The 25652-nt window shown below is 44.1% G+C and overlaps 1 protein-coding gene across 3 annotated transcripts in view; it reads right to left on the bottom strand.

Annotated features, from left to right (window-relative positions):
• The window catches only part of actn1 (actinin, alpha 1), a 112043-nt gene that overhangs the window by 6792 nt on the left and 79599 nt on the right, over positions 1 to 25652 (bottom strand). For 2 of the 3 annotated variants that reach the window (XM_083634403.1, XM_083634401.1), the window contains exons 8-19: positions 24640 to 24725; positions 15799 to 15891; positions 14460 to 14690; positions 12154 to 12301; positions 11745 to 11895; positions 9710 to 9818; positions 8991 to 9131; positions 7364 to 7546; positions 6605 to 6739; positions 5609 to 5788; positions 4765 to 4911; positions 2343 to 2423 (exon numbers count right to left, since the gene is read on the bottom strand). In XM_083634403.1, coding sequence (XP_083490529.1) covers positions 2343 to 2423; positions 4765 to 4911; positions 5609 to 5788; positions 6605 to 6739; positions 7364 to 7546; positions 8991 to 9131; positions 9710 to 9818; positions 11745 to 11895; positions 12154 to 12301; positions 14460 to 14690; positions 15799 to 15891; positions 24640 to 24725 — 1685 coding nt within the window. The remainder of the gene's footprint in view (positions 1 to 2342; positions 2424 to 4764; positions 4912 to 5608; positions 5789 to 6604; positions 6740 to 7363; positions 7547 to 8990; positions 9132 to 9709; positions 9819 to 11744; positions 11896 to 12153; positions 12302 to 14459; positions 14691 to 15798; positions 15892 to 24639; positions 24726 to 25652) is intronic. The other variant, XM_083634402.1, reaches the window with a different exon arrangement.

Raw genomic sequence — 25652 nt, 5'->3', positions numbered from 1 at the left:
GAGGAGGACCAGGAGAAGAAGGGAGATATAGAGGAGGACCAGGAGAAGAAGGGAGATATAGAGAAGGACCAGGAGAAGAAGGGAGATATAGAGAAAGACCAGGAGAAGAAGGGAGATATAGAGAAGGAACAGGAGAAGAAGGGAGATATAGAGAAAGACCAGGAGAAGAAGGGAGATATAGAGAAGGACCAGGAGAAGAAGGGAGATATAGAGAAAGACCAGGAGAAGAAGGGAGATATAGAGAAGGAACAGGAGAAGAAGGGAGATATAGAGAAAGACCAGGAGAAGAAGGGAGATATAGAGAAAGACCAGGAGAAGAAGGGAGATATAGAGAAAGACCAGGAGAGGAAGGGAGATATAGAGAAAGACCAGGAGAAGAAGGGAGATATAGAGAAAGACCAGGAGAAGAAGGGAGATATAGAGAAAGACCAGGAGAGGAAGGGAGATATAGAGAAAGACCAGGAGAAGAAGGGAGATATAGAGAAAGACCAGGAGAGGAAGGGAGATATAGAGAAAGACCAGGAGAAGAAGGGAGATATAGAGAAAGACCAGGAGAAGAAGGGAGATATAGAGAAAGACCAGGAGAGGAAGGGAGATATAGAGAAAGACCAGGAGAAGAAGGGAGATATAGAGAAAGACCAGGAGAAGAAGGGAGATATAGAGAAGGACCAGGAGAAGAAGGGAGATATAGAGAAAGACCAGGAGAAGAAGGGAGATATAGAGAAAGACCAGGAGAAGAAGGGAGATATAGAGAAAGACCAGGAGAGGAAGGGAGATATAGAGAAAGACCAGGAGAAGAAGGGAGATATAGAGAAAGACCAGGAGAAGAAGGGAGATATAGAGAAAGACCAGGAGAAGAAGGGAGATATAGAGAAAGACCAGGAGAAGAAGGGAGATATAGAGAAAGACCAGGAGAAGAAGGGAGATATAGAGAAAGACCAGGAGAAGAAGGGAGATATAGAGAAAGACCAGGAGAAGAAGGGAGATATAGAGAAAGACCAGGAGAGGAAGGGAGATATAGAGAAGGACCAGGAGAAGAAGGGAGATATAGAGAAAGACCAGGAGAGGAAGGGAGATATAGAGAAGGAACAGGAGAAGAAGGGAGATATAGAGAAAGACCAGGAGAGGAAGGGAGATATAGAGAAAGACCAGGAGAAGAAGGGAGATATAGAGAAAGACCAGGAGAAGAAGGGAGATATAGAGAAAGACCAGGAGAAGAAGGGAGATATAGAGAAAGACCAGGAGAGGAAGGGAGATATAGAGAAAGACCAGGAGAGGAAGGGAGATATAGAGGAGGACCAGGAGAAGAAGGGAGATATAGAGAAAGACCAGGAGAAGAAGGGAGATATAGAGGAGGACCAGGAGAAGAAGGAAGATATAGAGGAGGACCAGGAGAAGAAGGGAGATATAGAGAAAGACCAGGAGAAGAAGGGAGATATAGAGAAAGACCAGGAGAAGAAGGGAGATATAGAGAAGGACCAGGAGAAGAAGGGAGATATAGAGAAAGACCAGGAGAAGAAGGGAGATATAGAGAAAGACCAGGAGAGGAAGGGAGATATAGAGGAGGACCAGGAGAAGAAGGGAGATATAGAGAAAGACCAGGAGAAGAAGGGAGATATAGAGAAAGACCAGGAGAGGAAGGGAGATATAGAGAAAGACCAGGAGAGGAAGGGAGATATAGAGGAGGACCAGGAGAAGAAGGGAGATATAGAGAAAGACCAGGAGAAGAAGGGAGATATAGAGGAGGACCAGGAGAAGAAGGGAGATATAGAGAAAGACCAGGAGAAGAAGGGAGATATAGAGAAAGACCAGGAGAAGAAGGGAGATATAGAGGAGGACCAGGAGAAGAAGGGAGATATAGAGAAAGACCAGGAGAAGAAGGGAGATATAGAGAAGGAACAGGAGAAGAAGGGAGATATAGAGAAGGAACAGGAGAAGAAGGGAGATATAGAGGAGGACCAGGAGAAGAAGGGAGATATAGAGAAGGACCAGGAGAAGAAGGGAGATATAGAGAAAGACCAGGAGAAGAAGGGAGATATAGAGAAAGACCAGGAGAGGAAGGGAGATATAGAGAAGGAGTGGTGGGCGGCCAGCAGAGGAACATCATAGGAAGAAAAAGGATGAAAGTAGAAATTTGGGAGGAGCACCACAAACAAATCCACAACATGGACGTTGCAAGATGTGGGAGATTTAGATAAGGGGGGTGGGGACGAGTACAGTTGGGAATAGATAGGGGGAGGTAGGGATGGGGAAAAATAATGTGGGGGGGAAGTGCAGAAGAAAGAAAACAAAGAAACAGTTAACAGTGAAACCATTGTGTCACCGCGGCTGCAGCTTAGTACCTGTGCATCGTTGGCGATATCGAAGCCCAGGCTGATCAGGCAGGCCTTGAACTCCTCCGCGCCCAGAGTGCCCGAGTGGTCCTTGGGGTGTGTAGCGGGGGCCAGTGACAGGCGAGGCGTCGGGGGCCACAGGCCATGCATACAGGGGTGTCAGTGACGGTGGGGTGGTAGGAGTGAGGGAGTGAGGGGGTGAGGGGGGGGGTGAGGTGGTGGTGATGTGGGGAGAGGATGGGGGTGAAACATGCATGGGGGATAAAGAGGGGTGAGGGGGGGGGGGGTGCATGCATGGAAAACAACAGAGAACACAGTGCATATTTGTTAGGATCTCGCAGGTGAACACACGGTGGCAGCAGTGAGTGCTGCCATGCTGGGTGAGGGGCATTCAGAGGTGTTAAGGTGCAGTGTGGCAGGCAGACTACAGGGGGCTGTAGTGAGGTTATTCATACCGCTGCTGAACCATGACAACACAGAATACGCTTTTTCTTACACTTTAATACAATCGAGTGCTTTTCTTGGAGAACCTCGAAGACTCGTTGGTAACACTTTATTTCTAACATTTCCACAGTTTATTAGTGGACATTCAACAATTCAACTTTTGCTTTTGTCTGTAGATGTTGAACACACAGAGTATATGTGACAATTCGTGAACATACCTACATATTCTCAGAATAATTGAGTAGCATCAGGTGATGAGAATCAGCTGTGTGGAACGGGAAGCAAATAGAATCTGTTCAACATCTACAGACAAACATCTACAGACAAAAGCAAAACAACAGTTGAATTGTTGAATGTCAACTAAAAAGCTGTTGAATGTTACAAATACTCTGTAGACTCTCTGTGTGGACTATCCAAATAAACTGTTACTGACTCTTTTTTTTACACCACTCATTTTCTAATGCGCAGGATTGATCTATACTAGAGACCCGCTGCTCCCTAACTTCTAGCCACGTCATGTCAAGCTGAAAGCCTTTAGGGGGCTTCATCATCAAATGAAATATGAAACAGAGATGCGAGTTCAGCTCCACAGTTAGCTTCCTCTGGGCTCCAATCATCCACCACGGATATTGATTAACAATAGGGCAGCTATGGAAGAATGCATGAGGTAATGGTGGAGCCAACAGGAGCTTGGCGGGAGAGCTGGTGGGGGTTGGAGGGCTAGTAAAAACTCATCCATAATAGGTGGTGTTCCTGACACACTGGCCCTAATGTAAACACTATGCTCTGAGGTTTGCAACCATCAATGGAAAGATATGTTGTCGCTATGCAGAATATATGAAAATTATATCACTGGTATAGCATGAACTATGGCTGGGTGATAGTTCAGTATTACCGTTCAGCATCCTTCAGTGGAATTATATACTGATGATATGGTGATTTTGTGATATTATGTGGCACACAATTCTGCTGTCTAAACTGATCAGCAAATTTGATTGAAAAATAATGACATAATGAAGTATGGTAGGAATATTATTTGAAAATTTCAGATCTGTTTGATATCACACCTAACATTACTACTCCGTTCGGCGAGATGAACATTAATATGATTATTTAAAAATGTAATTTCACGGTCTCAATTCAATTCAATAGTTCATTAATTCATATACCAAAATCGAGAAAATTCATCATGATATTGATTTCAACCATATCACCCAGCTGTATTAACTAGAATGTCAATTGTTGCTCAAAAGGCAATCCACCTGCCAGTGGGAGAGTGTGAATGGTGGGAGGGGAGGGAGGGGAACGGGCACTGCACTAGTTGATTATAATCCCTAATGTAAGGAATTTAGCTGATAAAATAAAGAAGCTGATTCTGGACTACACTTTCCATTCATGTGAATCTATAAAGCCCCCACGCATTAAAATGATCTTTCACTGAGTTGTAAGTCCCTCTTCAACCCAGCAGTAAGGTCACTACACAGCCTGATGTATTAGACACAGACACACACACACACACACACACACACACACACACACACACACACACACACACACACACACACACACACACACACACACACACACACACACACACACACTGTGTGTTCAATCCATCAACCAATCAATCAATCAATCTGTTTTCAGGTTAAAAGATTGTTAAAGGGCTGTTGTTAGCCACACCTTGGGCAGCATGACAGGAGGTGAACGGTCTCGGATCCACAATGATATATTCTCACCTCAACCTCTTTGCTTTGTCGATGTTGTCTAAACGTGCAGAAAACACACTCATGTGACTGCAGTCTTTACGTTCCAGAATCCAATGCACACCTACAGTACTCTATTCCTATTCAAATCTAGCTCATACTCATAGCATGTGTATTAGCTGCAAAAACAAACTCCACACAGCTGATGATATGAATGGTCTGCTACACCTCTCCTTGCCGTCTGCTGTCTCTCTGCGGTGTGACTCAGTTCTACTACTGACCCTGTCGAAGTGATTGAAGGAAGCCCGGAACTCATTCATCTGCTCCTGGCTGATGCCCTTAGCATCTCGCGTCAAGATCTGGTTCTCAATCTCGTTGATGGTGCGGGCGATGGTGGTGAGTAGCTGCTCCCAGCCCACGCGGATGTGCTGCGGAGAACAGAGAGCTTGTTTTAACCTGTGCGGAGCATAAGATGGCTGGGGTTCACTGCATCAGGACAAGTTAGATGGTGTCAGGCAGAAATGAAGACACACCAAGTGCCAAATTCCTGTAAAATTTGTTTTTTGGTGGATAAAATGATAAGCGTCACCCAGCACACTTTTGAATTTTAACAACTATGTTTAGATAGTGTTTGGTCTTTTGTTCTCAATCTTTGTCCATGCTAGCCACCACTGTACAGTTTCTCTGACTGAGCCAATTAAATCAAAGCAAAATAATTTATTAAAAAAAACTTTATATACTCTTGTCTCTATATTGAATGCTTCATGGAGTACTGTACCTGATTATTGGCAGGTTTTCTTGTTTGTTTGATTGATAATTGTTTGTTTACCAGCTTTCTCAATCATCACAGAAACGTTTACTACATTTCTTCTGTGATTGTCTAAACCTTCTGGCTCTGATTGTTTGTCCTTTGTAGCAATCCCAAACCATCTGTATGTACACTAACACAAAACATAACATATTTGCAAATTCTATTGGACCCAGGTCTGTTGGTCACAGCAAACACAGTTTCAGTGAGAAATGAAAGGAACAGACATTGGTTGGACAATGCAGAAAACTCAGTATATATGTCACTTCTTTTCATGTCATGTTTGGTGATTCCTTGCCTTTGAAGGTTGGGTTTACCTCCATGGTGTAGTTGGTGTGCTTGTTGTCGAAGATGAGAGCTTCCTGAATGAGCTGGTGGTCTCCCTCCAGCTGGTCGATCTTTGGCTTGTAGTTGACGATGTTCTTCTCGTACTGGCGTAGGTGCGTCAGCTGGTCCTCCAGGGTGCCGAGCATCTCAATGGAGATACGGCCGATCTCCTGCACAGAACCACAGAAGAAGAGACTGATGAGAACAACGCAGGCTATTAACAAGTGGACGACTTCTGGCTCCTATATCTTTACTTCACACCTCTCTGTCATACATCATCTTTCCAGGAGCACGGGATTAGTAGTTACTTATCGTTGCTATCAGATGAAACTCTAACCCTTAAATCCTAAATATCTCCAAAAAGTCACGTTTGCAAGAGCTAAGATAAAGTCTGTCTTCAGCTTGACCACCATGCAGTTTTAAATGTAGCAAATGAGGTGTGAATGGGTTTCATAAACCCAAGGGTGGTACAATGTTCTCATCCCTTAGACAACCATTGTAAGCCTTCAAATGAAGTGGGGGCAAAAGGGAAGGGGGATTGCAATTACAATGGTTTGCAGTTTTGACCCTTGGGCTCCTTATTGCTGGTTTCTTGTCATGTAAATTATCTAACATTTTCAATTTCAAATACTATTATATTCAACTTTGCCCACATTGTAAGTCACACTGGGTAAGTATATCAGGTGAACGCCTAAAGTGTAAATGTAGCTGATTGAGTTTTTGAATTTTGGACTGTGAAATGCTGTGAATAATAAAGGATTCCTTGTTTGAAACTTTGTTTATATGGAATAATTGTTACTGGATTGGAGTGACTAACATCACCACTGCTGAAATAGAGACTGTACAATTATAGAAGCTGGTAAATTGACATGCACAAACAAAATGACACATAAATACTATACTATACTATACTATACTAGTCATCATGGTGGCCTCCGTCTGAACTCCTAACTGCTCATTTGACTGTCCTGTCTGCTCAGACTGACCTCCATCTTGGTCTGGATCCAGGGCCCGATGACGTTGGCCTGGTTGGCAAACTGTCGGCGCAGACGCTCGTTGTTCTGCTGCCGGGCATGTTCCTCGATCAATGCCTGGTCTCGCTGAGGCACCAGCTGCCTGACCTGGGACGGGAATTGATTGGATGTATTTTATTTCGGTCAAATAAAAATAGAAGAGAAAACGATGAAGAGAAAAAAGAAAAAGAAAACAGTACATGTATAACCTATATTTATATACAGTATATATAGATCTACTGCAAAAATGTCAAAAATGTAAAACCAGTGTACCAGATTATACTATAGATAAACAATTACAGCTATGTTAATGGAACAGACAACAGTCTGGATTTAAGGGCTACACTTGACTTTACAGAAATGGATCATCTCATCCTTAACTTGTGTTTTTTCTCTTTTCGATACGCTATGAAATCTGCATGTAAAACCCTTTTGGGCCTCTGGTTGGACTACTGGTTGGGTTCCACTGATGTCTTAGCTCCAATTACAGTAAGAAAGTGGCAGTAGCCAACAGGCTTGAGCGGGAGGTTTGAATGCCTCACTGGCTTGGCTTGGGAAAGTGAATGGAAAATGCTTGCAGTGACCCTGGAGCAAGGCACTAAACTCCACGCCTCTCTGCTGCAGCTCAGAGGTGAAAACGTGTTCCCAACTGTGAGGATGTTGCTGGAAAAGATCCTGCTTGCTCAGTCCATCTTCCCTGGATAAATCAACATCTTGGTTGATTCTCATTACCTTGTCCCATTTGGTGTTGATCTCCTGGGGGTTGATGGTAGTGTAGGGGTTCGTGCCGGCCATGTTGACGTGATAGGTCTGGACGATCTTGGCGATCTCGTTGTGGATGCCCAGGATGGCCTGGCGCTCCTTGTCTGCCTCTGGCAGGGTGGCTTTGAACTGCTCGTGGGCCGTGCTTAATCCCTGACACACAAAACACAAACGCACAAAGTGATCAAATAGAAACAACAGCAACAACAATACAGGGAGGCTGGTTTTGCATCTAAAAGTCAGTTGGCTTTCTGTTCCTCTAAAGCAGAGTCTATCTACCCTGGTCTCTAATGACGTCTTCTTCTTCTGTAAGCATTCGAGAAAGTATCTGTTGGAATATGAAGCAAGGCCACTCGCTCAACAGTTAGTCACTTAAACATCACAAGGCCAACTCTCTTCTGACTGAGCGTGTTGTATAACTGCACAACATAGAAGATGCAACAAGCACCATGGCAAGCATGTTGATGTTATTTTTCATTTAATTTCTTTCTTTCTTTCTTTCTTTCTTTCTTTCTTTCTTTCTTTCTTTCTTTCTTTCTTTCTTTCATACTTCACACCTTTACAGTCTACTTTGTTGGCAACAGGTTTACATAAGTATGTACATATGTACATACATACATACATACTGTATGTATGTACAGAGCCAAAAACCAATGACTTCCTAACAGTATCCAAAAGTTGTTTCAAATGAGAGAAAGTCATCATGACTTAAGAGGAACCTGTTTGTTCAAAAAACAACTAGTCAGGACAAATACAAAATATCACTGTATCAGCGTTAAAGGAGTTAATTTGTGGAACAACTGTAGTGAGGAATTGATGTTATGTAGATCACTTAATCAATTCAAACAGAGGTTTAAAGACTTGTACGATTCAATTGTGAATGTTTGTAAATGTGTATGTGGGAGTGCGTGTGAGGGTGGGGGGGTGGGTGGGCATCTGTGTGTGTGTGTGTGTGTGTGTGTGTGTGTGTGTGTGTGTGTGTGTGTGTGTGTGTGTGTGTGCGTGAGTGCGCGTGCGTGCGTGTGTGTGTGTGTGAGCGTGTATACAAGCAAGTGTTTAAGTATGTGTACATGGTATGCTACAAATGTACTAGGCACAACTCTATAGTATGTGTGATATTATTATGGATATAATGTGAGTATGCACACATCTCTTATATATTATTACAGGAGTATAACATGTTATTACAGTATAATACTTTCATATTAAGCCTATAGATATAAAACAGGGGGTAGGACTTGATAAGTATTAACTTCTTCCTACTCCTTTTCGGGCATGATAAACAAATTGATTGTGAATTTGCTGTATATTGTATGCTGTGAATTCCAATTGACTATGATTGTTTGGCACTTCTTGTCTATATTTCTTTTATTTTTTATCTTTGTTTTTGTTTTTGTTTTCACCATGTTCGAAATAAAATCTATATCTATATCTAAATAAGCCCACAATTACTTACATTATTTTTTTTATTGCTTTCATAATTTTAGTATGTCCCTATGTTCTATTTATTTTCTCTATTGAATTATATTACTTTCCCCACTGTGATCAATAAGGTTGAATGTCATGTCACCTCCCCATCAGTGCTCTCTGAGCTCACCTGGATCTCTTCTATGGTGTGGACGATAAAGGTGTCCTGCAGGTCCTCCATGGCGCCCTCCATCCAGTTGTTGAACGGAGCTGCTCTTTTGGCAAACTCAAGGTACAGTTGGTCGATGGTTTCCAGCAGCTTCTCAGTTCTCTGTCAATCATGAAAACAACAATGTTTCAACATTCACTTTAACATCAAATTCAAGGACTTTTCAATTACTTTCTTGGGCCTCAAAATTGACATACAGTAGAGACCCTTTTTTTGTCCTGATATTTAGTCATGAGCTGAAGTACTTTTAAGGCAATCCATTGATACATTATATATATATATATATATATATATATATATATATATATATATATATATATATATACTGTGTCAGTGTGTATATATACTGAATACGGCCTCGCCCGCCCTGCAGCATCGCATGCAGCTCGTCTGCTCTATGACATCACTGATGACATCATCACTGAACTTATATAGCCTCTCAGCCAGGAAGGATGACATCACAAACAGTCCGTTCGCAGTCTCTCAATGTGCGGGAAACTTTCATGTCTATATGCAAATAATTACATGTGTAATTATTTATTTGTAACGGCACAGGGAGTCTACAAACTACAGTACGAAAACAATGTGGGTGATTATCAGTTAGAAATGTGACTCTCCAGTAACTCAATAGATGTGTTATTGTTGTAGGGAGAGAACAGGGTCACCCCAGGGCGTCTCACCTGCAAAGCCTCGCTGCGTTTGTGGGTCAGGCCTCCCAGCGCGTCCCACTGGTCACAGATCCTCTGGCAGCGAGCGTTTACACTGGGCGAGTCGTAGTAGTCCAGCTCACTGCAGCACAACAAGCACAAACACACAGGTCAACAACACATGCGTTTACACTGGGCGAGTCGTAGTAGTCCAGCTCACTGCAGCACAACAAGCACAAACACACAGGTCAACAACACATCCATCATCACTGTCTGCGTCAGGCCTGCTTTCATTCACATGATTTCCCTTATAGTTGTTCATGCATTTTGTAGCTTTTGTACCATTCACTTCCACGATTACAGTTTTTCACAATTGTTTAAACACATTAATTGGAACATCAGACACAATGTGCACAACCTGAAACTCATGTACCAACTGCCAACCCAATTCTGCTGAACTCCAAGCACATTTTCTGCTTTGGACTCAGATTCCCATTCCAAACCACACATGTTTCACAACACTACACACAATTCTCGATATCTTGCACACTCTTCCTGAATTCCCTCTCTTGGTGTTCACACAGAACACACTGCCAATCACATTTCTAAACTCCAAAGGCTGTTGTGCAATTAGCAACCAGCAATTTGCTATAGAGGGGTCACAGATGAGCTCCTGGTTTGTTTGGAGAACAATGAATGGTGGCAGCCTAGTTGTTTTGTTTATTGCCTATTTTCTGTTATCTCTTTCATTTCATCCCGTTTTCATCCTGTTTGCTGTGATTTACAGTAGACTGCACATTTTGGGTACAAATAAAATATTATTTGTTGTTAAATTATTGTGTGTTGTTTTCTATTTGAGTATACGTAAAACCATTATACGGTAATATTTTACATCCAAGAGGTGAAAGTGGTAACACTGAACATGCAAAGGCATAATTCTACTATGATAAAGCATTCATATAGTGTTTTCCATTCATACTATAGTGTTTTCCATTCTGCACACCAGTGTTCAATGGGTGCTTACGTAAAAATGTCTACTCATATGATGTATGTGTTTGTCATTTGAAAAGAAAATACCATTTAGTGAAGAGTTAACACTGTTTTGAGGGCAAAGTGTGCTTTTGCAAGAGAAGTGTAGGATTTTGCATTTTGTGTGTGAGTTTTGAGATTTGTGTTTAGGGTTTTGAGAAAGTGAGGAAATGTGTTTAAGCAATTGTGAAAAACTGTAATGTGAATGTCATTTGATTCCTGTTGTCTTTGTCACCTTGTTTTTCTTTTCAGGGTGAAATGTTCTTACAAGTCCCTCAGGGCTTCTTTGTTTCACACACATGGTTTGTATTTCTGGTCTTTTTCCCCCTTCTCTCTTTTCAGTGTTTGATCACTTGCATTGTGCAAAAGAAGTGAGAGAAAGAAACGAGGAGAGAGAGAGAGAGAGAGAGAGAGAGAGAGAGAGAGAGAGAGGGGGGGAGAGAGACAGAGAAAGAAGGAGAGAGAGAGGGAGAGAGAGAGAGGGAGAGAGGAGAGTGGGAGAGAGACACACAGAGAGGAGACAGAGAGAGAGAGAGGGAGAGAGACAGATAGAGAGGAGACAGAGAGAGCGAGAGAGGAGAGACACACAGAGAGAGAGGAGACAGAGAGAGAGGAGAGAGACACACAGAGAGAGAGAGTGGAAGAGAGACACAGAGAGGAGACACAGAGAGAGAGGGAGAGAGACAGAGAGAGAGAGGAGACAGAGAGAGAGAGAGGGAGAGAGACAGAGAGAGAGAGAGACACAGAGAGAGAAGGAGACAAAGAGAGAGGGAGAGGGATAGATGGTCGATGCACAGCCATGGAAGAGCAGAGGTGTTAGTAATGGAAAGGGCTGGTAATCAATATGTTGATCTGAATGAATGGAATGTCCTGGATGTGTTGTTTCCTAACATATCCGGCTCTATGTCCACCTTCACCATCATCCTGCAACACAATCTACATGTATTGACCCTGGTCCCTTACTTTAACTCCTGTGCGATGTATTGACCCTGGTCCCTTACTTTAACTCCTGTGCGATGTATTGACCCTGGTCCCTTACTTTAACTCCTGTGCGATGGCTGCGATCTGCTCCACGCGGTCCTGGTGCGCGGCCAGGTCGCTCTCGAAGGCCTCGTGTTTCTTCAGCAGGGCCTTGATCTCTGACAGAGAGGCCGTCTCGTAGTCCCGCCGCTGCAGCAATTCCTCCTTGCCTGCAGGGGGAGACAGAGGAAAATGTACAGCTAAATTTGAGATCAAATAAAAGAAGAGTCTCGAATCACCTGTGTTCATATAGTACAGTTGTGTACATAAAGTGATATGAAAACAAAACTTCAAAACTGCACTTCCCTCAGACAATATTCCAAACTTTTTAAATGTTTATAGCTTATAATTTCTACTTGATTGTACCACCCAGCCAACAGGGGCATGCCAGCTCTCTGTGTTCAGACAGAGTCAAGTCTTCTCAGTACCATTAGTCCAAGCTTCGTGGATGGCTGCTTTCTGGCGGAACTTCTCTGCCAGGTGATCAAGTCTCTCCAGCCTGCGAATCTCATTGAGGAGCCACTCTTCATAGCCCTTCTCCGCTCCTTCTAGACCTCCCCATGCATTAGAGATGTCCTGTACAGGGCAAACCAAAAGACTATTTAGGCTTTATTCGGACCAAAAACAGACATAAAGGTGTTGGTACACTCGGCTATTTTTGGGCAATGCACTGCAGATGGGCGCTAACGCTAAGAGCAAAAGGCAATGAAGTGAGACACGGGTTCAAAACTCTATTCAGATGTTCCCTGGCCACACAATGTCCTCCATTTATTGCTGAGGTCACTCTTTTTGGCCACGTTCCGAAAAAAGATGTCCTAAAGGCGTCTTGATACTCTTTGCCAAATCAAACTTGTTTATGAATCTACTTTTAGTTCAACAGGCTTGTCAAGAAGTGCTTTACAAGGAAAGAAAATCACATTCAATTTAAAGCTACAGTAGGACAGTTTGCTGTGTTGACACAGCTCCAAATAGAGAGCCGCAGGGATGACGTATTTTTGTAGTCAGAACGCGGAAGTCCCGGACTTCCTGGTTCTTCACTGTTTCTGTCTATGGGATTTTTGAATGGGTTTTTGCCGCGATGCTTCAAATACGGTCTCGCAAGATTAATCAAACGCGAACCAGAGTTCAGTCGGATAATCTTCACACATGAGGACCACTTTCATGAGTTTTGTAGCGTAAATGCGAGCCCTAGAAGTAAAAAGCTTGAGCTAAGCTAATCCAGAACTACACACTGTCGCATAGGCTTCCACGTCACGTCAGCACTCAACCTGGGCTGTGGTTGATGTGTGCACTGATTACCCCGGGCTGAACGGGCTGAACCAGGTGAGGGAAAGAGAATTTCCGTGTTCGTCCTTTGAAGTGGTGACGTTATTGACGTATATATCCCCATCGACTCAACAGTGTAGTCTCATTTAGCCATTTGCTAGCTAGCCGCTCTTTTAACGGCACGTAAAAGCTTCAAAACTCATAAAAGTGGTCCTCGTGTGTGAAGATGATATTACTAAACACTGGTTCGCGTTTGATTAAGCCAGCGTTGCCCAGAGAGATTATTAGAAGCATCGCGCCAAAAACCCATTCAAAACTCCCATCGGCGAAAACATTGAAGAAACAGGACTGTTAGCGTCGATGATTTCCGGACTCGTTCCTGCGGCTCTCTATGACAGTGAGAGGTAGTAAAAAAACACTTCAGCCTGTGGTGTTTTATACCAAAGGGACAAGAGAGACACAAGATCTAACATTGGTGAGTCCTGTTTAGTAGACGGATTTCACTCTTAAGTTTTGATCTGTCTCTTCCCCTGGGTGGAGAAGCGTCCATACCAGACGCCTGAATTATATTGTCACAAATATGGGATAAGTCTCTCTACTCTGTTGCAGCCCCACTTTGTGATTTAAATAGATGTATTATATTCTATTTTCATCCTGTCTAATGCGGCTTTAAAAGCAAGAAAAACTAATTGCAATCCAATGATCAATGATCAGTGATGTGTGCCTGTGAGTGCACACAGCATCCTGGGAGCACCATCCTCTCTGCACCACATACTTTTAACGGAACAGCGGCATAGTATGGGTAATATATCAATATTAGACTGATATTGTGATATGCGACTAGATATCATCTTCGATTTTGGATATCGTAATATGGCATAGGCTAAGCGTTGTCTTTTCCTGGTTTTAAAGCTTACATGACAGTAAAGCGTACTTTTCTGAACTTACCAGACAGCTCTAGCTGTTGTATTATTTGTCTTTACCCACTTAGTCATTATATCCACATTACGGATGATTATTGATCCAAAATCTCATTGTGTAAATATTTTGTCAAAGCACCAATAGTCTTCACTACAATATAGTTGCAATATTGATACTGAGGTAAAAAGGAAGAAGTTTCACCGCACACAATGTGGAACTTTTAAGTTGATTTATTCTCTAAAAAAGCAACGCGTTTCGCCACTCAGGCTTCATCAGGCTCATTGATATTGAGGTATTTGGTCAAAGTTATTGTGATATTGTGATATTTGTCCATAGTGCCCAGCCCTACATCTCACATGTGGCTTTGACTTACAACTGAACGTTTAGTCCACATAATATATTGAAGAAAATACTGAGATATATATTGTGTATACAGAATACAGAGTTATGATTTTTGGTCCATATCTCTCAGCCCTGCAGCAGCAGCAGCAGCAGCGTTGGTGTGTCTCTGAGTTAGTGTACTTTGGGGCGAGTGTCTGTGACCTACCGACACCATCTTCCCTTCAGAGGGCATGAAGGCGGGCCGGTTGCTGAGCCTCAGCTTGGTCTGCAGGGTGTTGAAGTTGATCTCCAGCTGGCACTTCTCCTGCACCTTGGGCGGCTTGTGGAGGCGCCGGTAATCTCTGAAGTCCTCCAGCTTCTGCTGCATGGCCTGCATGGTGTTCTCTGGCAAGCGGTTCTCCAGCCAGGGGATGGTGCGGCGGATCCACTCCAGCAGCTGGAGAGGTGGTGTGTGTGGTATGTGTGTGTGTGTGTGTGTGTGTGTATGGGGGGGGGGGGGGGGGGCAGGAGTGGGATGAAAGGAGAAAACATGATGAAAGGAGAAAACATGCAGATAAAAGGAACATGGAGTAAAAGGTAGGGCAGAGAGGATGTCAAAAAGGAATATGTGTGTAATGAGTGGTAAAAGAAGAAAAGGAGACAATCCATTAGCTAATTGGTTAGTTATTAATTTGCTTCCTTCCTCTAACGAATCCAAACTAGGGATGCACAATGGCATCGGCACATCATCAGTATCGGTCGATAATAGGGGTGTCAAAAATAATCGATTATAAGATGCATCGCGATGCGGACGTGCACGATTCTGCATCGATTCACAAATGTCAAAAATCGATTATTATTATTATTATTATTATTATTAATATTTTTATTTTTTATAATCGAATAAAATATAATGGAAGTACATGCAGTTGTTTATTTGGATCATAATACAATGCAATTCCAAATGCACTTTTATTTTAAAAGTAGCCACACAGTGAGAAAAAAGAAAGTGAGAAAAAATAAATCATGTATTGGGGAAAAAAAGTGATGCATCGATTTAAGATGCATCGAGATGCATCGATAATCTTAATTGAATCGAATCGTAGCCCTCTGAATCGTAATTGGAAAATATCGTAATTTTTTTTTTTTTTATACGATATTGTGCATCCCTAATCCAAACTCAATCCAAACTTTCAACGATATTGATCTGGTGCTTTAACACCTGTGAGACACAAACCACCCATGTCTTCCTGGGTGCCGGTTCTTGATCTTGGACTACCATGTTTTTGCGCTTGCTAGCCCTGCACTCACATGGAGCACGAACACCCGCGGGGTCTTGGGGGGGGGGGGGGGGGGCGAGGCAGGTAGGGTGAACAGGGGAAGAGAGAGAGAGAGGGGCGAGGCAGGTAGGGTGAACAGGGGAAGAGAGAGAGAGAGGGGCGAGGCAGGTAGGGTGAACAGGGGAAGAGAGAGAGAGAGGGGCGAGGCAGGTAGGGTGAACAGGGGAAGAGAGAGGGGCAGAGAAAGTGCAGGAACATTGTAGGAAAAAAGAGGGCTGTGCTCACATCACTGGCCAGCTTCTCATAGTCCTCCATCAGCTGCTCATTCTCTTGGTTGACAGCCAGCACCTTGCAGATCCTGTTGGCTGCTGTCTCTGCCTGGATGGTGTGTAGGGGGAGAAACAGCTTAAGAACCAGCAATGACTGATTGAAGGCGGTTATTTGGCATCGTCATAAAGTACCGGCAGTGTTCACTCCTATAGTATACAATGTATATTCAGTGTATGTATGCTCTATGAAGTTCATCAATTTGATATATTTCCACTGGGGGAGCCATTGCATTGTAGAAGATCCTCCATGCTGCATCTATCCCAGTGGTTCTCAACATGGGGTCTGAGGAGCACCAGGGGTCCTTGAGGGGGTTCCATAGGGTCCCCAATCATCAAATTGATGAATTAGTCAACTTCAGCATTATTTAATTTACAATAACACAATTACAGAATGTGGAAGAAATGTAGACAATGTTGGTTCTAGTTTCACTGTTATCTCTCTATACCTCTCTACCTATTATACCTCTCTCTACTGATACAGATGAATTCTGGACAAAATCATCATATCTAACACATACAAAATATTTTCAGATTTAGATCAACAGAGAGGCAACATCTCATCAAATGGGTGGTCTGCAGCCTTATTGTGTCCTAAATTAGGGGTCCTTGATAGGAAAAAGTGTGAGAATCACTGATCTCTCCTAAACTATTCAAGTCACCACAGAGGAGTAGCAATGCAGCAGACATGTAAAAAGTGAGGACTGCCATGATGGCTGTGCTACAGTCTGGGCTTAATGTAACAGTGAATATCATCTATACAGTCTGGGCTTACTGTAACAGTGACTGTCATCTGAATGCCCTAAGCTTGATAATGGCATGGAGCAGGAGGGACTGTAGAGAGAGAGAGAGAGACAACTCAAGAGGGCACGTCAGACATATATTGTACCTGTCGTCAGGTGTGTGTGTCCCTGGGGCACTCTCTCTCTCTCTCTCTCTCTCTCTCTCTCTCTCTCTCTCTCTCTCTCTCTCTCTCTCTCTGCACCACTGTCTTCTTATAGAACAGCATCTATACAGTAGGTTATCTTAGCCTCTGTATACTGTACTGTATAGAGAGCTGTGAGTGTGGGGGGGGGGGAGAGAGAGCGAGGCTCTCAGCGGGGACATAGAGGGGCTCCTTCATGCCACTACACTTCTTTAGCACATGTTTGTGTGTCTTTATAGAAGGATGAAGGAAGGAGCGTTTCCATGACAACATGTATTCAGCTAACCTGTCGGGTTCCAGATGAATACTGTCAATATTATTGTGCGAGAGCAGAGGATGTATAGACAAAGAGAGCAGCAAAAAGAGAGAAACTTGCAACATGCACAGTCTTGGGGATATGCAGTGTCGTGTAATGGTGAATTATAGATTACTAATGCATCATAATCAGACGGAGATATAAAAACCTTCCACCAGTGTTTTAGAGAGAAATGAGAAATGGCTCAGATAATAGGATGATATTGAACGGGCAAAAAACCCATCTCTGAGTAATACTAATGAATCAGCCCTAACTGCACCATTATTGATTTTTTCTTTAAACAGCCTGACAAGGAAATGTACAGATTTACCTCGAGGGCACGCGGTAGACTCACTGCGTACCTCCACCAACCTCTCTACAAAGTTTTGTGCTGTTACGTGAATCCGTTTTGTGCTGTTAGGTCAATCTGTTTTGAGCTGTTACGTCAATCTGTTTTGTGCTGTTACGTCAATCCGTTTTGTGCTGTTACGTCAATCTGTTTGGAATCTAGGCACCTTTTTGTGATTGGCCACACCCATTTGCCACACCCCCATTTGGCCAGTGGGCGTGGAAAGTTAATCAGTTCTAAGTTGGCCCAATACCTACTTTTCTACAAAGTTTCGTACAAATCCGTTCATACTGTAACTTTTTGAGATAGCCTGTGGACAAATAAACAAACAGGGGCAAAAACACGAGCTCTCATTCAACTCCGTTTGGCGGAGGTAAAAAGACAGCGGCTGTAATGTCACTGCTGCTGTAAAGACTGAGCCGCCCACACAGTCAGGTAGACTCAAATCCCCCCCCCCCCCACACACACACACACATACACACACACACACACACACACACACATATGATGGCTTCCAGTGTCCTTTGTCAGGAGATCCTGGGGGAAAGTTGGCGGGCTCTGAGACATGCTCTGGAGGCACATGGAGCAGCGGGCGAGAAGCCTTAAAAGGGCGGTCAGGATGTGCAGGTCGTGCTTTCAGGTCGTGCAAATGCTTCCCGGCTGGTCCTGTTTACTGGAAGCCCAGACAGCCAGGCTTTTGGAGATGCTCTAGTATGACTAGCTTAGTCCTGACATCAGAGGCAGCAGAGAGAGGAGAGGGCACAGTGCCTGAGTATCTTAGTCCTGACATTAGAGAGAGGAGAGGCCACAGTGACTGAGTATCTTAGTCCTGACATCAGAGCCAGCAGAGAGAGGAGAGAGGGCACAGTGCCTGAGTATCTTAGTCCTGACATTAGAGCCAGCAGAGAGAGGAGAGGGCACAGTGCCTGAGTATCTTAGTCCTGACATCAGAGCCAGCAGAGAGAGGAGAGGGCACAGTGACTGAGTATCTTAGTCCTGACATCAGAGCCAGCAGAGAGAGGAGAGGGCACAGTGACTGAGTATCTTAGTCCTGACATCAGAGCCAGCAGAGAGAGGAGAGGACACAGTGACTGAGTATCTTAGTCCTGACATCAGAGCCAGCAGAGAGAGGAGAGGACACAGTGACTGAGTATCTTAGTCCTGACATCAGAGCCAGCAGAGAGAGGAGAGGGCACAGTGACTGAGTATCTTAGTCCTGACATCAGAGCCAGCAGAGAGAGGAGAGGACACAGTGACTGAGTATCTTAGTCCTGACATCAGAGCCAGCAGAGAGGAGAGGGAGTAGCGCCTCTGCTCTGTCGGGGCGCTTGTTCGGTGGGGAGGGGAACTGGGGGGGATAGCGTGATCCTCCTGTGCGCTACGTCCTGCGGGTGAAACTTCTCACTGTCAGGTGAAAAGAAGTGGCTGGCGACTGTACGACGTGTATCGGAGGAATCATTCATTTAGTCTACGGCTCTCCCCAGACTCACAGAGGGGGTAGAGCAATGACCGGGACAGCAGGCAGAATTGGGGAGAAAGAATAAACAAAAAAACGTGATACAAAAGGGATAACTATCTCACAACTGATCTTTAAAGCCAACTTGGGCCCTGTGCTGTAAATGTAAAGTGAGGATTTCCACGGCACGGTCCAGCCAATGAGGCACAGAGAGAGCCATGGTGTTTATAGGGAAATGTCTGAGCCTCATGCGGGGGTGGAGGAACCACTGGTCTACCTCCTGCCTCTTTGTGCCAGTCCTGCCAACATCATAAAAGCGCGTGCCAGACAGCCAGCGGTGGTTTCCGGGCCTCCGCTCCTCAGGAGGTCAGTAACTCCATTAGGGAGTGGATCATAAAGATTCTAAGCGCAGGGGGATTTAACGGGATATCCTGTGTATGAGATAACTCTCTATTATTCTGTACAGAGATCTGTAGCAGATTTGGCATCATGTATCCCACTGGCAATAGAAGAACTTTATGCTGGCAAGGTTGTGCGCTAGACCAAGTATCGATATCTCCTGCTGCTGAAAGGGGACAGATAAGGTGTTCCTGCATCACTCAGATTGCCAACCATGGTGGAAAATGCACTGGAAGCACTGGAAGCACTGGAAGGCACCTGAGATGAAATCGCCCGTCAAAAGTCATATGTTTTGAGATCAGGACGTTAATGCTAAAGTGTTTGTGTTAAGTGAGGGTGTGGGCCGGGGAATGACATGAGATCAGCTCGACGCAACCGGAGATCCCAGTAAGACTCGCAGCTAACAGGCATCTCTATAAGGCTTTGCTTTGGACTCCATCCTTCCCAGCAGGACAGTGACTCTTATTGGTTGGAGATAGGTCAGGTGATCCATCCTTCACAGCAGGACAGTGACTCTTATTGGTTGGAGATAGGTCAGGTGATCCATCCTTCACAGCAGGACAGTGACTCTTATTGGCTGGAGATAGGTCAGGTGATCCATCCTTCACAGCAGGACAGTGACTCTTATTGGTTGGAGATAGGTCAGGTGATCCATCCTTCACAGCAGGACAGTGACTCTTATTGGCTGGAGATAGGTCAGGTGATCCATCCTTCACAGCAGGACAGTAGTCTCGCTGGCCAGCCTCCTCTCCCTTCCGTCCGAGGAGTCTGGCGCCGCAGGTCTCCATAACTGGGATAAACCCTCCCCTGCTCTACTCTGCTCTCCCATTGGAGCGACTGTTTCGGTGGCAGCCGGATGTTCGCTCCCGGCTTATTACAAGGTCTGTCATTGGCTCCGACCACGTCAATCAGAGCGGCTTCCGCCCCCTCCTCCCTGTGTGTCACTGTAAATAGTGCCCTGCCGCCTCAGTGAAAACAACAACGCTAACTAGCTAGCAAGCTAACGGCAGAAACCATGGACTGTATGCAGAAACCTACACGCTAGCTCATTGCTACACGCTGAAAACGACAAATTGGATTGTTGGAAACTATTTTCCAAGGGCACTGCCGCTAAGCGCCACCCATCGAAATCCCACTATGGAGACCTGCGGCGCCAGACTACTCGGACGGAAGGGAGAGGAGGCTGGCCAGCGAGACTAGCAGAACAGTGACTCTTGTTGGCAGGAGATAGGTCAGGGCAGAGCCGTGTAGATAGAAGAGTCCCGACATCTCCATTCACTCCAATGGACCAGTTTTTTATTCTCAAGAGTTCCAGGAAGTAAGGTCCTGGATTAAGCAGCACTGTCGAGTTGCAGCAAAATAGACAGTTTGTGTTGTACTCTGAAAGGGTTTTCCCCCCCCTTGAATCAAATTGTACATTATCAGCTTTATTTTAGCATGCAAAAGTAGCGCGAGACCCATTCCTGGCTGTTCATTGGCTAATGAGTCTCGCATTTTGGTCCTCCGCTGACGCCACTCTCTCTCTAGAGGTCACTAGGTCAGGGGAGGCTAGTTGCTCACTGTTTGGCTCGCTGACACTGCAAGATGGCTTCTTCTGCACAGACGGGACACGTTTTTTTCTTCAGGAACCTACGTTTGCCGAATGCTTAAAAAATCCATTCCAAATCCTCAAGATGACTCTGATACATTACATCGATTCTGAAGTTTTGCACTATCGATAATATTGTGACTATCCAAATTGGTTCATACGACACAGCAGTTTGTGTTGGCAGTGTTGATAAATTAAAAAGATACATTGCAATTCAAATTTGAAAATGGTTTAAGAGCATCTTTCAGTAGTTTTCCATATTATTGTGTGTAGGTGTGTGCTACTGCTTGGTACTGTCATAGTCAAATGCTGGTCAAATTGGACTGCGGTTTGTCTGTCAGACTCTGCCAGCCACTTTGGCAGGTATGCGGTTTGGAGATTACTTTCTATTCAAAACTTCAAATTGGCTGCCTGGTTTAAAAAGTGTTCAGAAAGCACCGGTTTGTGGCCAGTGGATGAAACAGTTTGTCATGTGTCCACATGGTGGCAGCGTGGTGGAGGAAGGGGGGGGGGGGGGGTCTCACCTTCTGCTTGCCTGAGAAGGCGTGGTAGTAACATGACACATAAGTCATGACGGCCTTTTCATCTGGCCTCAAGGTGCTAATGATATCTGCCCAGGGAACAGAGGGAGGGGAGAGGCACAGAAGAGGAGAAAGAGAGACAAATGCAGAGTAAAAGTGTGCAGAGACAAAAGGGGCCAGCGGGGGGCATAATCACCGGAGGAGGCAGCAGCGGGCACAAGTTGTCTCCAGTCTACCAACAGCTACGGTTCGGCTTCGAGCTGATGACAGAATGAACTTGACTTTAAGGGTGAGGTTGCTGGGATAGCTGGAATTATGTATCCAGCTTGATTTTGAGTTCAACCTATCAACATATATAAGTAGCTATGATCAGTTCAGGAAAAGTACATTCGCACCTTGTAAGTTTTAGAGTTTTAGAAAAGAACTATGACGGGAGGTTTGACATGCAATAACTCCCAAATATAGAGGATTCACTCTTAGTTTTTTATCTCTTTGTCAATCAAGGGCTGAAGTCACCAACTCTCTCCTTTAGAGAGTTGGTGACTTTCTTATTTTGGAACTAAACTTAGCAGCATCCCACGCATCTCTAGCACATTTGGAGGACCTGCCAGCACCTTATCTTCTTCCACACCTTTCAGATAATATCTGATGCAAGCTGTGAGTCCAGCTGTAGTTTCATCACTTCACTTGAGGCCAGCTGCCTCCTCTTCACTCACTCAAATGATAAACAAGAGAGACTTCTGATGTGCATTGCCTTAAACACAGCTGTGCTGAAATATACCTGTTTGTTCCGGGCCTCTCAAAGGGAATTTAGGTCTTATATAAGTCGGCTCAGCGATGGTCCTTTTCTCTCTCACTGTCAGAGAGGAGACAGAATGCAATCTGATGCCTGTTTTTCTGTTGTGCCCTGAGGATGCCCTGAGGTAGCTGTCAAACTAACAGACAAACAATCATTATCCAATAGAGAGTGTCAGATACAACAGTTGTTGTTCCAGAGAAACAACTACCAGACTATCCATTTAAACCAGACTGCACTTATCCATTAAAGCGAAATGACAGATTTTATGCTCGACTTTGAAGTGCCGGTTTCAATCTCATTTATTTCTCCACCCTCGTTGAAGCTGTCGTTGTCAACGCTAACCATAACCATCCATTTAAACTGTTACATATCTCTCACCATGCTAACCATAATCATCCATTTAAACTGTTACATATCTCTCTCACCATGCTAACCATAATCATCCATTTAAACTGTTACATATCTCTCTCACCATGCTGTTACATATCTCTCTCACCATGCTAACCATAACCATCCATTTAAACTGTTACATATCTCTCTCACCATGCTAACCATAACCATCCATTTAAACTGTTACATATCTCTGTCACCATGCTAACCATAACCATCCATTTACACTGTTACATATCTCTCACCATGCTAACCATAACCATCCATTTAAACTGTTACATATCTCTCTCACCATGCTAACCATAACCATCCATTTAAACTGTTACATATCTCTCACCATGCTAACCATAACCATCCATTTAAACTGTTACATATCTCTCACCATGCTAACCATAATCATCCATTTAAACTGTTACATATCTCTCTCACCATGCTAACCATAACCATCCATTTAAACTGTTACATATCTCTCACCATGCTAACCATAACCATCCATTTAAACTGTTACATATCTCTCTCACCATGCTAACCATAACCATCCATTTAAACTGTTACATATCTCTCACCATGCTAACCATAATCATCCATTTAAACTGTTACATATCTCTCACCATGCTAACCATAACCATCCATTTAAACTGTTACATATCTCTCTCACCATGCTAACCATAACCATCCATTTAAACTGTTACATATCTCTCACCATGCTAACCATAACCATCCATTTAAACTGTTACATATCTCTCTCACCATGCTAACCATAACCATCCATTTAAACTGTTACATATCTCTCACCATGCTAACCATAATCATCCATTTAAACTGTTACATATCTCTCTCACCATGCTAACCATAACCATCCATTTAAACTGTTACATATCTCTCACCATGCTAACCATAACCATCCATTTAAACTGTTACATATCTCTCTCACCATGCTAACCATAACCATCCATTTAAACTGTTACATATCTCTCACCATGCTAACCATAATCATCCATTTAAACTGTTACATATCTCTCACCATGCTAACCATAATCATCCATTTAAACTGTTACATATCTCTCTCACCATGCTAACCATAATCATCCATTTAAACTGTTACATATCTCTCTCACCATGCTAACCATAACCATCCATTTAAACTGTTACATATCTCTCTCACCATGCTAACCATAACCATCCATTTAAACTGTTACATATCTCTCTCACCATGCTAACCATAACCATCCATTTAAACTGTTACATATCTCTCTCACCATGCTAACCATAACCATCCATTTAAACTGTTACATATCTCTCACCATGCTAACCATAATCATCCATTTAAACTGTTACATATCTCTCACCATACTAACCATAATCATCCATTTAAACTGTTACATATCTCTCACCATGCTAACCATAATCATCCATTTAAACTGTTACATATCTCTCACCATGCTAACCATAATCATCCATTTAAACTGTTACATATCTCTCTCACCATGCTAACCATAATCATCCATTTAAACTGTTACATATCTCTCTCACCATGCTAACCATAACCATCCATTTAAACTGTTACATATCTCTCTCACCATGCTAACCATAACCATCCATTTAAACTGTTACATATCTCTCTCACCATGCTAACCATAATCATCCATTTAAACTGTTACATATCTCTCTCACCATACTAGACTGATCCCCTCTGTCAGCCACCATCGGCAACCATCATCATGTTTGAGACAAACCTCCCACTCTGCTCTGCCTCTGTTCAGCAGAACAAAACCCTCATCAGACATGAAGGAAGGAGAATTGGGGGTCCCGTGGAGCTATGATCTCGGGGGGTAGACGGGAGACACGCTTGTGCCTGTTGCCTCTGAGAACAGTGTTGCTGTCTTGTCATGCAAAAAAATGGTGGCGTGAACCATGCAGAAGGAAAGGGAAGGAGAGCGCCCCCTGGGGGGGACGGGCTGTGCACTGCAGAGAGAGAGAGAAGGCCACCGTTAGGAGAAAAAACACAGGAGCCAGGGCCGAGGGGAGTGAGGACGAAGAGGAGGAGGACGAGGAGTAGGTGTTGCATCCTGGGATACCTTCTGGGCGCCCGAGAAGGCGTGGTAGAAGCTAGAGACGTAGGTCATGATAGCCTTCTCGTCCGGACGGGCAGTGCCCACAATGTCTGTGGGGGAGAGAGGAGGTCAGGGAGGGGGAGGGGCTGTATGTTAAATAGAGGACACATAAACAAAGACACAGGAAGTAGAACTAAGGGTTTAGTTCTCCACATAAACAATATCCAGGGACGAAAGAACAACACGCTGCGTCACTCCTCCAGATGTGCTTAAATAACAGACAGGATTTGATAGACTGGGCTAACATTGCAGTCTGTCTCTCACACACGCACGCACACACGCACGCACGCGCACGCACGTGCACGCACACACACACACCCACACACACACAGAGTAAGGGCTCTATCGTCGCAAAGGTGGTAATTTTGCGTTAGCGCCCGTTTTGCGCTGGAATAGCGCCGCACAAAGCCCTAATTGTGGGCGTGTCGGCCCGCTGCGCTTGGCGTCATCTCGCGCAAACCTCCATATAGGCGTGTTTATGCCCAAAACAGTATTCACACGTGTGAGATCATGTCCAGTCCACTCCCCTTAAAAGCCAGTTATGTTTGTGACAGCAGCTTCTTTCTTGCTGAGTGCCGTGGGCAAGCAGAGTGACAGAGAGAGAGAGAGAGAGAAAGAGAGATGGCGAGAGAGAAAAGAGAGATGGGGAGAGCGAGGGAGGGGGGGGGGAGAGAGAGAGAGAGGGGAGAGAACGAGAGAGGGGAGAGAGAGGGAGAGAATTGGAGGATGAACCAGTTCGGATTCAGATAAACCATTAGAACGAAAATTGGTGCTGATGGAACGATCCATTTGAAACACACCAAAGGGCTGCCGCGCAGTTACGTAGTGAATATCCCCATGTCCCAAAGCGTGCGCTTACTGTAATAAGTCGTTTCGTTCATATAGGCTATAACATACACATTTAAAAATATTCGTTTCTTTAATAGGGTAGGGGTGCTTGAGATTTTAATTCTAGCCTATTTCAATAGCCTATATCA

This window comes from Poromitra crassiceps (genome assembly GCF_964638095.1).
Source record: "Poromitra crassiceps genome assembly, chromosome: 3".
Taxonomy (NCBI): domain Eukaryota; kingdom Metazoa; phylum Chordata; class Actinopteri; order Beryciformes; family Melamphaidae; genus Poromitra; species Poromitra crassiceps.
This window is presented reverse-complemented; position numbering and strand designations above follow the sequence as displayed.